The 15,185-nt window shown below is 37.6% G+C and overlaps 1 protein-coding gene across 1 annotated transcript in view; it reads right to left on the bottom strand.

Annotated features, from left to right (window-relative positions):
• Positions 1 to 8,384: 8,384 nt before the first annotated feature.
• The window catches only part of ZBTB21 (zinc finger and BTB domain containing 21), a 31,204-nt gene continuing 24,403 nt past the window's right edge, over positions 8,385 to 15,185 (bottom strand). The window contains exons 2-3 of the mRNA XM_084622226.1: positions 11,053 to 14,390; positions 8,385 to 8,689 (exon numbers count right to left, since the gene is read on the bottom strand). Of these exons, the coding sequence (XP_084478352.1) occupies positions 11,210 to 14,377 (3,168 nt within the window). The 5' untranslated portion in view covers positions 14,378 to 14,390 and the 3' untranslated portion in view covers positions 8,385 to 8,689; positions 11,053 to 11,209. The remainder of the gene's footprint in view (positions 8,690 to 11,052; positions 14,391 to 15,185) is intronic.

The following is a 15,185-nucleotide window of genomic DNA, read 5'->3' as shown; positions in this document are numbered from 1 at the left end:
ATCTTTGGTCTCCAATATGTCTCTATAGGATGCCTTAAACAGAAGGTGGAGTTGGCCATTCTGAGAACGTTCAGGCTAGGAGGCACAAATAGGCATGAACACCTATGCCTCATGTATGTCTAGGGTGGCTTATTGAGATCCAGCCTGAGAAAGAAACCTACTTTAGGCTTCCCAGGCTTTTATGCCTTAATCTCTCCAAGCATCTCCTGGAAGTCAATAGACTGAACAACATGGCCCATTTCATCCACCTGGGAGTCAATAACCAGAGGCTTCTGTCATGGCATATAGAACTGTCTTTGAAGCTTAAATTCCTAGCTTTTGCCAATAACAGGCAATCTCATGGAATCAGAAGCTCCAGGGGCTCAAAAGCAGTTACTTAGAAAAAAAATTGGGGGGGTTAAATATTTCACTTGCTGAAAAATGCAGTTTCGGTCACGTGGAAACGATTTGTGAATTTGGCACAAATTCACCACATAATTTCATCCAAGAAAAGAAAATTGGGATTAAATTCACAAAACAACCAGAGGAGGAGGTATTGCTGCTGCCCTTTATAACTTTTAGACCAGTGGTTAGGGTCCTCACCTGGGACAGGGGTTCGAATTCCTGCTTCCAGGTGAATGCCCTACCTACCAAGTTGTTGGCTATACTGAGGTGAGTTTCTCTTAATTTCTCCTGTTGAAGCTTTTCCACTTTGTGTAAATATTTAACTATTCATTGGAGCAGGGACTTAAACTTTTGGGTTTCCTACAGCCTCGGGGAATGCATATAGAGTGCTATAGAGTCATTCTGAGGCACACATTTTCTCTCTAGGTCCAATGATTATTCAAGTAGTGAAACAGCTTTAACAGGAGAGATTGAGAGAGTGACCCCATCCCAGATCAGCCAATAGTCCAGAGCAGGGATTTGAACCCAAGTCTCTCCCTGCAAAGTGAGTGCCCTAATTACTGGTCTAAAAGTTATGAGGGAGCGCAGGGGCACAGCACCTTCTCCTCCAACCATTCTGTAAATAGAGCCCTTTAAAAATGCCTGGCAACAAAACATTTCAGCTGAAATGACATGTTTTGTTTGACCTGAAATGGATTATTTCAAATTGCTGAAAATTTTGGATTTGTTTAGATTCAAATTGATTTCCTCCCTCCCCCCATTTTTTTTCAGAACTGCCAGCGAACTGTAAAATCAGTTATTCACCCAGATCTGCTAAACGAAAGGTGTCTAAACTGTAGAAGATGCCATGTGGAAGAGGCATGATCATCAACCTAAGATGCCATGTGGAAAAGGCACGAACATCAACCTAATGTTTGTTATTCTCTCTCCTTAGATACAACAGATGTTACTGTTGTGTTGTTATTCCAAGAAGGATGATCTGCTGACTGGTCTGGATTTCTGGGCTTTAGTCTATTAACAGCCTTGCAAAAACGAAACATATGACACTAAACTGGAGTCTTGTTCTTCTTTCTCTTTTACGTAATCACTGCTGCTGAGGTACCAGTATCAAGGCAGTAAGTCTCTTGTTACTTATTTGCAGATATTTCCCTCCTGACTCTCTTTTCTTCTCTTTCCCCTTCAAAATTAAACATTCTCCAATAGAAGGAGAATTGAATATCTTAGGAAATAGGTAATGAAACAGTTTTCAACCCCTAGGTCACCAGTTCAAATTATGACCAGGTCAGTAGCCTGAAAGATCTGATGATTTCATGGCTGCTCAATCATTCATGGTGTGTAGAATGAATTGTTGTTGGTCCATTTTCTATTGGGCAGGCGTCTGCATCTCAAAAATCACTATAATTGGCACACTTCTTGGCAGTCTAAGCAATGAGGCCAAGGACCGAACTAACACAGAAACACAGCTATCTGCTCAGTCTGCACTGTTATCCTTCCAGAACAAGATTAAAGCACATTGGTAAAGCGGCCTGGTGAATGAAGTAAAAACTAGAGCAGAAGAGAGTGAGGGTACAGCTGGGTAGTTTTCATAAAATTCCTGTGGAAATTTCCTCCAATTCTGTGAAACCACATAAAGCAAATTTCCATGCCTGCAGTTCCTGAGTAGTTGATGTTTTATTTGAATGTGGAACTTGTTTAGAAGTTAAAGCCTCTTAAAAAATATATTTGTCCATCCAGCTGGTGTAACGGATGTGACATCACCGGCTCAGGGTACTGGTTCCTCCTAGAGCCCGTGAACTGCAGCTACTACCACTAGCCACCCAGTCCCCTATTGTGGTTTACGGGATAAAGTTGCTTTTTTCTCCCTGTAGTTAAGTTTACTCATATCTTTCAGAACAGTATCCTCTTGCAGACCTATGAAATTATTTTTGGAATCTATTATGCCTCTGTTAAGGATGAGACTTTTCTTGACTTCGAGCTATTCTTTACACTTTTCTTTTCTTTCTTAATTGCACTTTCTTCTTTCTATTTGTCCCATTCAAATTTCTCCTGAAACAAAGGGTCTGAATAAAATCAGAAAAGATATAGTTTCCTGCTTGTGCCATTCTGGCTGTCGGGTTCAGTGAAGAACCAGGCCAGTACTCAGCAATGGCAAAACTGCACAAGTTTAATTACATTGGGGTGCAATTCAAGTCCCTACATTTGCAGCCAGAGGAACCTCCACACGCAGACCTCTCCTCTCCCCTCTTGAAGGTGGAGTAAGCACTCTCCCTTCCGCCATCCCCTGTACCCCACACACGGTGCTCTGGGGGAACTTGAGGACTGAGGTTGAGGACCTTTATTAGGAGATCTGGGGCACCTGTGGCTAGAAGGAGGCCCCACTAGTGCAGCTCCATTAGAGTCATGTTGCCAGAGTGATAGAGATCAAAGCTGGTGTTGATGCTTGGGAAGCTGAAGGGTTTCTGGGTAGGTTTCAAAACCTGTTCTGTAAGAAGCAAGCCTTGTCCCTCTAATGGGGCAATGTTGGAGAAATTTCAGTAGGGGTTCCTTGTGGAAATTTCCTTCCCTTCAGTCTCCTCCCCCAGATTTTACCATAGAGAGGGTGATCTAGCTCATTCCCAGATATCGCCATTTGAAACTCACAAAATAAAGATAACCTTAAAAAACTCAAAGGTAATTGTGCATGGAGGGAAGCAAGGACAAGACTAGAGGGACCAACTCTGAGCACTCACTACATTTGATACCCTTGAATATCAGCACAACATACTGATTATGGTTGAGGGGTTTATTATATCATGAACCCGCCTATCTAAGGTACTCTGTGACCTATTTTTTCAACCTACCTAATTAAGAAGGGGAAAATATGATGCATTTGTTGTTCTAGTAGCTAATACTTTGAAAGTTTGCCTGGCCAGAGAGTATTTTAGTACATACGTACCACTGGAAACAATGGTATCATCCCCAAAAGGTAGCATTGGCCTTTAATATCTGCCACATCACATTCTGTAGTTAAAAAATGGTGGCTGGTAATGTTCTGTGGATGCGGCAATAAGTGGAATTTACTGGATCCAGCTGTGGAGCAAAAGTTGTGATAAGTGAGGGGCGAAAAAGTAAAAATCAAAAAATTAATCATCTAGATGTGCACATTCCTTACTAAGTGGTCTTGTGCCTTTCCTCCCCCTTTGATATGTTTCTTGACCCTTATGCCGAACCTAGGCTGTATACTCTTCAGGGCAGGGACTGTGACTTTTTCTTCTTTTTGTGAAGTGCCTAGGCAGATCTCTAAGTCCTCAGTAATAATAATGGAGAAGGACTTCAGGGGGACTGTTTGTATAATGGTTGTAGAAGCAGGGGCCTGATTTGCAAACTAATATCACCTAGTTCTTATACAGCACTTTACCAAAGAGGTCAGTATCATTATCTCCATTTTACAGCTAGGAAAATTAAGGCACAAATAAGTGAAATCACTTGCCCAAAGGCACTGAGGAAGCCAGTGGCAAAGCCAGAATTAGAACCCAGATGTCTAGGTCCCAGTGGCTCTATCCACTAGACCAATGTTTCAGTACAGGGGACTGGGGTGGTATGTTACTTTTCCTTTGCCTCATACAATCAGTCCTTTCTTTTATTCATAACCGCACACACTTCAGTTTGGGCAGTGTTAGGATCATGCTCTCTTCTTGTGCTGCAATGCAAAGGAAAGGATCTTCCTCTGAAGTGCCAAGCAGAAAACAGTAATCTCATCCTGGCAAGAGAGAAAAAAATGGATACTCCAAACTTCAGGTTCATTCATGTGATAAACTACACACTCAAAACAGTAAAATAAAACATTTCCCCCTTCAGTTGGGGATGAAGAGAAAGATAATATTATAGGGACCCTAATTTGCGCCTTTGAGGATTTTTAATCTCCACTGACTAGTACCTTGCTCTGTGGTTAGGTTCACACGAATCAGGTATTTAAAAAAAAATATATTGTTGGCTGTGTTCAGTCATGCACGCACACCAAACACCTGCATCAAGAAAGGGGGTCACGTCTTGTTTAATTTTCAAAAATTGCAGTATTAAGGCTTCGTTGTTTGCTTTATAGATAGTTAGGAAGTAGAAAGACTCCAGTCCACTCAACCTGTAACTTATTTTTATGGTATTAGTATTATTTTTCATACCCCTCTTCTTGTAAATTAAACTACCTTAGTACTGGAAGTAGAGCATTTTTAAAGAAAAAAAAATATCAGAAACCTCTAAATTATCTGAAATAGCTTTGCTGTATTATCATTTTGTGATTTTAAGTCTGGTGTCTTGTAACCTAGAAGGGTTAGAAACCAGTGCTGTATTTCTTTAGAGGGAAGATCCCCAGCACTCTGTGGTATAAAGCCTTCTTTTCTAGCACTTGTGGGTCATAGGATATTAGACCTCTCAGTGGGGCTGAATGATCTTTTCCAGAAGCAAACATCTGTGTTGTAGAACCCCTTTCAACAAGGGGTCCCTGGTGGTGCAGCTCTGATGGAATCGTGCTATTGTGTTCATGTGTTTGAAGACAGAGTGAGTATGGAGGCCAGAGCAGCTGTGGATGCAGAGGGATTCTGTGTGGATGCCTGTAGCCTAAGAATCCTCATGGCTCAATGGTGGATTCCACAACCTATTTTGTGAAAGAATGGGGGTGGGTAAACCCCATCCCCGTGACAACGACGGATTCTTCTCTATGTGAGGCGACTCCTCCCCCTGCATTCTCTCCTATAAGTTTTAATACAGGAAGTGGTGGCAATAAGAACTCTATTTACTCCAATGGCAGCACTACCAGGTCCCTCAATTGTTCCCCAACAGTATATTTAAAACATTTAGTTCAATCCAGTTTTAGATAACAGAAGGCAGGATTTTTAGAAGCACGCAGTTGACCTTACTCTGTTGCCACTGAAGTTAAGTTTTACCATTGCCTTCAATGGAAGCAGAGATAGATCAATGGTACAACTCCCTTTGACTGCAATGAGAACAGAATTAAGCTAGTGCTGACATTTTTGAAAACCCTACCCACAAAGCACAGGGTTTGTTGATGTAAAAGTATATTTTCTATGCCACTTCACTTTCTTTATAATATTTCAATAAGATACTTACTAAAAAACAAACATAAAACATTATTTTAATCCTAAACATACCAGCTAAAAATAGTCATGCTGTATATACAAAGCATACAGACTGAAACATACCCTTTTGTGAGCAAAATTCCCACCCCACTATAAATAATATCAAATTTGCCAAAAGATTCCAACATGAGACAATAACTCAAAAGAAATAAGTGTAAGTTTATTGGACTCCAACATTTCTTAGTCAAAATCTAAGTAAAGAAAACACACAGTAGAAAAAGTCATACAAAGCAGCAATGGATTTACATTACATTAAAGGAAGAGTTATTCTACACTATTAAATCTCTGTCCTAAAAAAGTAAAAACCTATTAATTAAAATCCAACACTGATGTAACTGAACCAATATACAATGGCTACATGATATACAGGATTATAAAAACAGCTTTTATTTGTCTTAATTCTATAACACTTTAAAATGACAAGTGATTTTATGTAACTTTAAATTGGAAAATACTACAGTTTGCATGTTTATGTTGGATTATTCCAACTTCCACAAAGCGTAGGAGACTTTTTCCGAACTCTACAAATGATCCCATTTTTCTTGTTATTTTTAAAAGGGACACTGTCAAGGTTAGACTCTGAAGTTTTGGTTTTGTAACTATTCATAAGTTTTCAAATATTATATTTTAAAGGGTGTTTTAAATTTAACACACTGCTACAATGGTGGAAACCCAAACACAATATTTGTGCCAGAGTATGAGAAATAGAAAGGGAAACTGATTTGTCTGTTTTAACTGTCTCAGAATAGCAAAATGCAACAGATCCACAAAGCTCAGATCCATATTTCACACACATTGCCAAAGTTTGATGGTATCCCTACCTGGGATTTTCATGCCCAAACATCTTAAATGTTAACAACTGGGGTTTAAAAATTATATTAGCTTTATTAGTATCAAGTATTGGTAACACAGGTAAGGACATTTTACACTATGTTTATCTTGATAGTACAATTTTTGTCACAAGTCATTTTAAACAAACAAGAATCAGTAGGACTTCAAAACAAAACAAAAACCCAAATACTATCAGGCTGAGTTCAACACAAAATTTTTAACACTGATTCACTAATTACAACATAAAAGAAAACTATCTTGCTTTGATTTTCATCTAGATCTTCTGGTAAGAAAATGTAAACAGACAGTATAGGCACATGCCAGATTTTATAGGCACATGCCAGATATTTGCACCATAACTGCTAGTGCTCAGGAGTTAGGGCCATATTCTACACCCTTGTCCCACATGAGGAACGTCCACTGATGTCAACAGAAGTTTTAGGCAAAATCTTAGGCCTTGTCTACACTTACCGGGGGTTCGATGTGTGGCGATCGCTGCATCGGCGGTCGATTTAGCGTGTCTAGTGAAGACCCGCTAAATCGACCGCCGATCGCTCTCCCATCGACTCCTGTACTCCACCTGAACGAGAAGCACAAGGGGAGTCAACGGGAGAGCATCTCCAGTTGACATTGCGTAGTGTGGACCCCGCGGTAAGTAGATCCAAGTACATTGACTTCAGCTATGTTATTCACATAGCTGAAGTTGTGTAACTTAGACTGATCGACCCTGGAGTGTAGACAAGGCCTTAGAGTACAATACAGATCTGGAAGAAACCTGCACTTCTGCACTTCCTACTTGGGCAAAAAGCCCTCATAGATGTCAATGGGAGCATTGCTTAAGGAGGGAATGCAGGAGCAGGTTCCCTACAGCTGTGTATTTTGGTTCACTGGCGGGTTGTAAGGCTATAGTTGTGTTCTGAAACGAGACTGACAACTCAACTGCCATCTCTGAAGTTTAACTGTCTATTGTTTACTTTTAAAAATGTTACAAAATTAGAGCAGCAATACCATTTCATGTCCTTTCTCTATTTTGGTAAAATTGCAGAATTACACACTAACTATATATGTAGCCTTTATTCAGAAGAACATTCACTGATACAATTTTTGTTTCTACCATTTAAAAGTCCACAACATGTAATTATTTCCATTGCTTACTTTGAGTGGTTGATTATGGCCCCAATTCAGCACACCACTTAAGCATATGCTTAACGTTAATCATGTTTTAAGGCCCAATGACTGCAGTGAGACTTAAGCATATGCTTAGCTGAATCAGTACCGACATGAACTAGTTTTACTTCACAGGCCAATCCTGTTCCCACTAAAGTAAACAGGAATGGTCACTGACTTGAGTTGGAACAGGATGAGCCTCTGTCAAATTTTGTTGATGGAGGACAAAACAAACCAAGAAAGAATTAAATTCTAAAGTATATATTAAAACATCTGCATGTTTCTGTCATGCCATATGAAAAAGAGCACAAAACCTCAAAGTTTAAGCGAAATCATACAAACTTTCTGCAATTGTTAAATAATCAGACAAAAAGCCAAGGCCTTTAGTATCCAATTCACACAGTTGCAAAACTAAACAAAATATGATGAAGACAGGTTTTTTGTATCAATAATTTGCCTGTTATTCTTGTTATGGCCAAACTAGACATTCTTTAAAAGACCTTTATTGTAACTAACAATTTCTTCCATAATTTAACTTTTCTAACATATATTAAAATTACATGGAGTAGAAGAATATTTATCCATATCCTCCAAAGTAAACACTTCTGTCTCAGGGCTTTTTAAGATACTGTATAGATACTAATAGAAAACCAGAATTGATGTATAAATATCTCATATTTAAAACTTTATTTAGAGATCCTGTATTCCTTTACTGGACAACAAACAGGAACTAATTTTAAAAACAAAACAAAACACAGAACATGCTCAAAATTAAAAACAAACGTTTTTAAAAATAATCTAACAAACTTAAAAAGGAAACTAGTTATATCCACTTTTTTTCTGATTTTTACAATACATATTACACTTGGGGAAAAAAAATCAAGACTTCTTCAAAATGTAGCACACGGTTGTTAAATGTGTGCTATTTATAATCTTAGTATATACCAAAAATGCATCAAAGAAGTGCTTCAGTTGAAAATTATGGTTATTTGATAGCTGAACTGGTCATCATATTTTCTCTTAGAAGGGTATACTCATTCTTAGAAGGCTAGGTACAGACTGTCAACAAACTAAAAAGGAAATATCATGCTGTTTTGTACAGGAATCAATGGTGAAAACTTAGGCACCAATTTTAATACCTTGCTTTCACATTTTGTCCACATAGATTTCTTCTCCTAAAAGACATTTAATGTAAACACAAAACAATTATTTAGCTGTGCTAAATATATTTAACATGGCTTTATTTCATCTTGCTTTTGTTTAATAAACAAGGTTGAGTAATTATTATTTTACACTGAAATTATTTCTTTTCATTAAATGGTTTAGTTTTGTTAGTTGGAATTAAAAAAAGGAGTCACATCCGGAAGTGTCACCTATAAAAGTTTACATAGGAACCTTGTTTCATAGAATCATAGGGTTAGCAGGGACCTCAAGGGTCATGTAGTCTAACTGTAGTTTCGATTGCAGTTTTCATCTAAAAATATTTTCAGATTATTAGTGTAATCATATTTTCACATAATTCATCTGGAATAAGGAAAAACACCTATAGGTAGGTGTTAGTGTGTTTAGTAGCAGTTTTAGATTTTTTTTTAATCCACCATGTTGTAGCAAAAGACTTTGTAGCTAATTATTGCAGTTTGCTGGTAGCAGAAAGTCTGAGGGTCATATTGTGCCATCCTTTTAAGCTGAACTTCCCAATGAAAATAAAGTGCTGTTTTAAAACAAACAAAACAAATGATGGCAAATATGGACTTTGATTGAGCAAGGTATCTAAGTACATGCCTAACTAACCACCCACTGAAGTCAACAGGCCCACCCAGCAGCTTAAAGTTAGGCACCCATGCTCAATCTTGCTGAATCAGGCCCATTGGTCCTGAATATTATCATTGTTGTCCACACCTTTATATTTTGGGCCTCAGCCTACATTCCTTGTGACTTCTGTGGGAATTCTGGATGCTGAAGGAACACAGTATCAGAACCTTATAGGATTAAGGGCTTGATCCTGCTCCTACTGAAGTCCGCAACAAAACTCCTGTTGACTCTAGTGAAAGCAGGACTGGGACCTAATTACACAGTACTGAATGCAATACTTTCTTTTTTCTTTTCCCATCTGAAGGTGGCCTGGATCCAAAATGGACTGTCAAGTATTTCATCCATTTACATTCTCACGGTTTATTCTAATCCATTCCACTCAATTAAATTTAAAATACCAGCAGCAGAAAGATGGTTTTAACTCTGAGCTCCTAAACAAGAGAAGCACATTGTCAAAAGCAGGTGGAAAACTAATTCTGGACCCTTGCCATAGCTTCTGGCAAATATTGGATACTAATGATGCCAACTATTCCAATTGTGACTATTTTTAACCATTATTACCATGATTTTAAACAAACCCAAATTAACACTTCTAACACAAAGTATCACAAACAATAGAAAGTGTCAGAAAAGAAACAAATATTCTATACACTGTATTTACAAAAGCTGATGATTGTAGTGTGGTGCTTTTTCCTCTGCTTTGAACCAGATATGTATGTTTAATACAAAATTTAAATACATATTTTATTCATTTATACAGGTGTCTATATAAATATTTACATTTAATTTTTTAAAAAAAAACATATCTTTGTGCTAATGGCCATATTTACGGCCACACACAGGAGTTTATTTCACAACTCCTTCCCCCTACAAGCTTCTGCTATTCGAAGTAATATATTCATACATTCTATTGTACTTAGAATTACACACAACAGTACAAACCAGAGGAAACAAAATTGTGAATTGTCTGACATCCATTCAATGTTAGTTCATATTTATAAACAGTACTGTTGTTTGCATTATAAGTGCTGCTTTATTACAATGCTTGTAGTTACTGAACTATGTACAGTAAATTAGCCTTTGGGGCGTTCTATAAAGCAGCATACATTTTTTTCCAGAGTCTTCCTTAGAAGCTTCTATTTAAATGGCTGAAAGCAGGCTTGCTGCTCCTTTATATATAAAATCCAAGTATTAATATTGCTGATCTTAGATTCTATTGTATTTTGCACAAGTTCCATATAAGAACAAAACAATTCCACATTACTATAAAAAAACCAACAACATTAATTCCCAATAAGTGTCAGGATAACTCAGATTTGAGGTTTATTTGTTATTGCTAAAATATTACTAAAATCTAGATTACTAAAGAAAAATATTCCATCCACTTCTTTCTTAACTTCAAGTGCAGGGCTAATATTTATAGGGAGCTCAGGTGTTCATTATACTCAAAACAAGAAGTTGGTTACAATATAACACCACTATAAACTCACAGTTAGAATCCACATTTTTGTTCCTTTTTTGTTTTTAAAATGTATATATATATATATATATATATATATATATATATATATATATAGACACCACCGGATGAGGATCCATGCATACAATCAAGATGTGATCGGATTTCAATGTTAATGAAATTAAATTATACTGTTACTATAAGATCCCAGACAACAGTACTTTAAATTATACAAATTTCTATCTACTAACATCAAAGTTAGTTTACCTTAATCTTCAAATCCAAGCAGCATCATAAATCCATCTTTACTTTTTTGATGGTTCTTGTCCCCTTAGATTTCTAGTTTATATGGCATACTTCTGAAATATCCTGGAAACGGTCTCCATTTAACCAGCTTTTTAAACTACCTGGTGAAGATCTCTAACTAATTGTGTGTCTGTTCATGGCTCCAAAGACTAAATGCAGTCTTGAATGTCCTGTGACAAAGTTTACACATATATTGTCTTTTGAATGTGATTGCTGAAAGTGGTGGAGCATGATAAAAGAGCGTGTCCGATTCTTGTGGAACAAATAATTTCTCAGTAGTAGTTGGGCTCTCAGACAAACCTGTAGGACTATCAGGCTCTAAGGGCTGGATTTTGGGTAGAGGTGGGGGTGGAGGCAGAGGTGGCGGTGATGGGGAGTTAGCTGGTGGACATATCTCAGAATCTTTATTCACTGATTCCTCTGCAGCCTGTGACATATGAGACTGGAAGTGGCTCCACAAACGGAAGTTGGTCCGGAAGGCCTTGTTGCACACATGACAAATAAATGGTTTTACAGAGCACAAAAGCTCCTGATGACGCTCCAACTGCTTGTGTACAGTAAAAATTTTTCCACATTTTTCACAGGGCCACAAGCCAGTGACTTTATTAGAAACTATTTCCTTAGCTTCTCTGTTGGTTTCAGTGACCTCATCCTCTATATCGTCTGCAGGCTCTTCTTTTACGTGAATTTTAAACTGTTTGGAAACACTTAGATCTTCAGGAAGGCATGAAGAATCTTCAGAATCAAAATTAATTTGTTCTGAAGAATCACTGAATACTCCATCTTCCTTCGCAGTAACAAAATTGTTCATTTTATTAGGTTCTGATTGAGAATGCAATCTTGAAGCATTAGTTATTTCACCATTGTGATCAAGAATAGGTAAAGAAAAATTCTCTGTTGGGGCCATGGTATTTTGATTGTGAACTTCAACTTGATGACGCCAAATACTAAAGGAGGATTTAAAAGTGCGCATACACTCAAGACAAGTGAGCTTCTTATATTCACACTTGCTTTCATGTTCATGCTTCAGCTCTGGAGAAGAAAATCTAAGGCTGCAATAAGGACAAACTGTTGCATTTCTACAAAGTCGCTCATGATTTCCCTGTTCAATAAGAGAGGAGAGCTTAGCATTACAAAGACGACACTGATAGACCTCTTTGTTTTCAACTGGACTTGCAATATGAATGTGCTCTTTTTGCTTAGAAGCCTTATTTCCTCCAATTGGTTTTTCCCCGGGATGCATTTTTATGTGCTGTTTAAATTGAGAGAGAAAACGATAAGCTTTCCCACAGTAGGTACAAATGTAGGCTCCTTTGGATCTTGATCTTAAGTTCCTTTTGATGACTTGCTGTGCTTGTGAACTGGACTGTCCCTGAAAACCTTGTTTGCCACGTCGTAGTTTAACAATCAGTGCTTTTTTAATCTCTCTCTCTCTCACAATATCAATTAATTTTCTTTGGAATTTTTCATCCAAGACAGCATGTGAACTGGAAGCAGGTGAGGGATTCTTCACAATTCCATGCTGTGTCTGGCAATGAGTCCATACTTTGAAGTTTGTGTGAAATCTCTTGTGGCATATATCACAAGCATATGGTTTCTCTGGATTATGATACATATTAACATGACGGTGAAGGCCTGCTGTAGATCTGAAAATCTTAAGGCAGTGCTTGCATTTAAACTTTTTGTTTGGTCTCACTTCTTCCAATTCACTGTATTCATCTTTACTAACATCAGAATCTGGAAAGTCAGCATCAAGACGCGTAGGACTTGAACTTTCCTCAAAATTATCCTCTGACCCAGGAGAACCATGCTCATTCACTTTCAATTTTTTAAATGGTAGCCTTCTATCTGCTTGAAACCTCCTTTTTGCTGGAAGTCTATTCATATCCCTATTATCATCCTCAGTTTTAAAAGGAAAGTCTTTACTGGCAGATGTTGAAGCATCTCCTACTGTAACTCTTATTATTTCAGAAGGCTCTGAAAGCGGGCTGCTAGGTTCAGTTTTTATTCGTACATCAGTTAGAGGAGAAGCTACCTCCCTATCAGTCGACTGAGAGGCACTAAAGGACCTAAGGCGGTGTGGGTGCATTACCTGTGTCTTGTCATCTAGGACAGCCTTTTCTGAAGACTCTTTCAAGGATGACTTTTGAGATATAACATTAAACGTTTTTCCCTGTGAGTCACTAGTCACCAATGATGATTCATGTGAAGCTTTTAAATCAATAGAAGATGAATAAATAGGAACCTGACTGTCCATGGACAATGACCTTCGAAGGAGACTTTTTACAAGTGGGCCACTCCGGTCAATACTTTGGTTTTCAGGACCTGATCCACTAGATGGAACCACTAGTCCTAATTTTGAGTAGTATAGCAAATTCCTATCTTCTCCTTGACCATTTCCTTTTCCTGTCTCTCGCAACAAAAATGTAGATTCTGATGAAGCATGCAGAGATAAGATTGGAGGACGTGGTCTTTTTAATGACATCTCTACAGCTTTTCCTCTTAGAAGCTGACCACTCACGCCTGGCTCATCACATGAAGTTTCTTTCTCAGCTAAAGGCTTTTGTGGCAATTCTGTGTTCCTCTTTACCAAGCCACTACTACTTTGGTCATCCACAGTTCCAGAAGGTTCATGAAGTTTGGTGTAGCTCACAGGACTGTCTTTTAGCCACCTCCTGTCACTTAATGATAAACTGTGAAGGGGTTCAATTGGTTTTGTTACTTGTGGTCTATTGTTTGTTTTGATGGCAATGGAGTGTGAGGGCTTAGAGCTATGGCTTAAATCATGTGTTTGACTGACATTTTTAACTTGTGCTTCATTTCTGCTCTGACAAACAATGACACTTCTCTTCTGAGAACTGCTTTCATCTTCTTCTTGAAACAATATTTTTTTAATGGGACATGCTGGAAAAGGAGCTTGAGGACTCTTAGAAACAATGTTAGTAAGAAAGGAAATGCCAAGGCTGTAGCCCAATTCTTGAACAGCTGCGAGACTGCTTTTCTCAACAAACAAAGACGAAGAGTAAATGTAGTTTAATACATTATCAAAAGCATCTGGTTCACAGAAGTCAAGCTGAAACACTGATTGGGACTCATTCTCTTTATTTGTGAAGAGAGTCTGGAAGTATTCACTGCTGGCAGCCAGAACATTTTTATGAGCTCTAAATTTTTGGTCTCCCACTATTAGAAGAACATCGCATAGCTGTCCTTTTAGACGTTCCTCATTCAAAGCACTTAAGAGAGAAATGGCATGTGCTGGGTTTATGTAATGCAAGAGCCCCTCCATGATTTGGATTTATCTGAAAAACGAAAATAAAGATAGTTATGGTCTGTTTTACACACACTTTTAAAATATAACATGAACCTATATAACGGCTTAGTTTCTGATTATAGTCCACATAGCTATTTTTTCATTAACATTAAAGAATTTTAAGTTTTGGGGCTATGCATGGGAATTAAAAGAACAAAAGCAATCTGAATTCATAACTCTAATAGATACACAGGCACGAAAAAAAGCAATTTGTGATTCTGCTTTTCCAATGCACCTTAAATAACCACTCTCCATTAAGATTATATCTGACCAATAAGGGCAGCTATGTTCTCTTCCTGTAGCTAGCATATGCCTACTTCTCTTTATACAGTAATACTCAATAAGTTGACTGAGCATGAAGGAAGTTTTTTTTCCTACCAATACTTCTGCAAAGACATATTAAAAAAATATTGCTAAAATTCTGAGTCTGAGACTTACAATATGGGTTAATTTTCAAATGTAACTCATTTTTGAGGCTAAACAAACTTGATAGTACCCTTTTAATTGAACAGGCTAAAGTTTTTTGTTGCTTTTTTAAAAATGATGGGGAAAAAACTATCCTGCTTAATTGTCTCTGATGAAGACTGGTGTAATTAACTCTCATATTTGCTTACATTTAAGGGCAAAGCAAAAAGTATAGATTAACAACTTTGGAAGTGTATTACTAAAAAAAATTACTTGTAATTGAGTGGCCATGTATCCTGTCTTTCTGGGAATTTCAGTTTTACAATAGAGTCCAAGTGTTTTTCTGTCATGACTTCAATATATAGTGTACCAACCAACT

The sequence above is a fragment of the Lepidochelys olivacea genome (assembly GCF_965140295.1).
Source record: "Lepidochelys olivacea isolate rLepOli2 genome assembly, chromosome: 1".
NCBI lineage: Eukaryota > Metazoa > Chordata > Testudines > Cheloniidae > Lepidochelys > Lepidochelys olivacea.
Note: the sequence above shows the minus strand (reverse complement) of the source record. Positions and strands in the feature narration are given on the sequence as shown.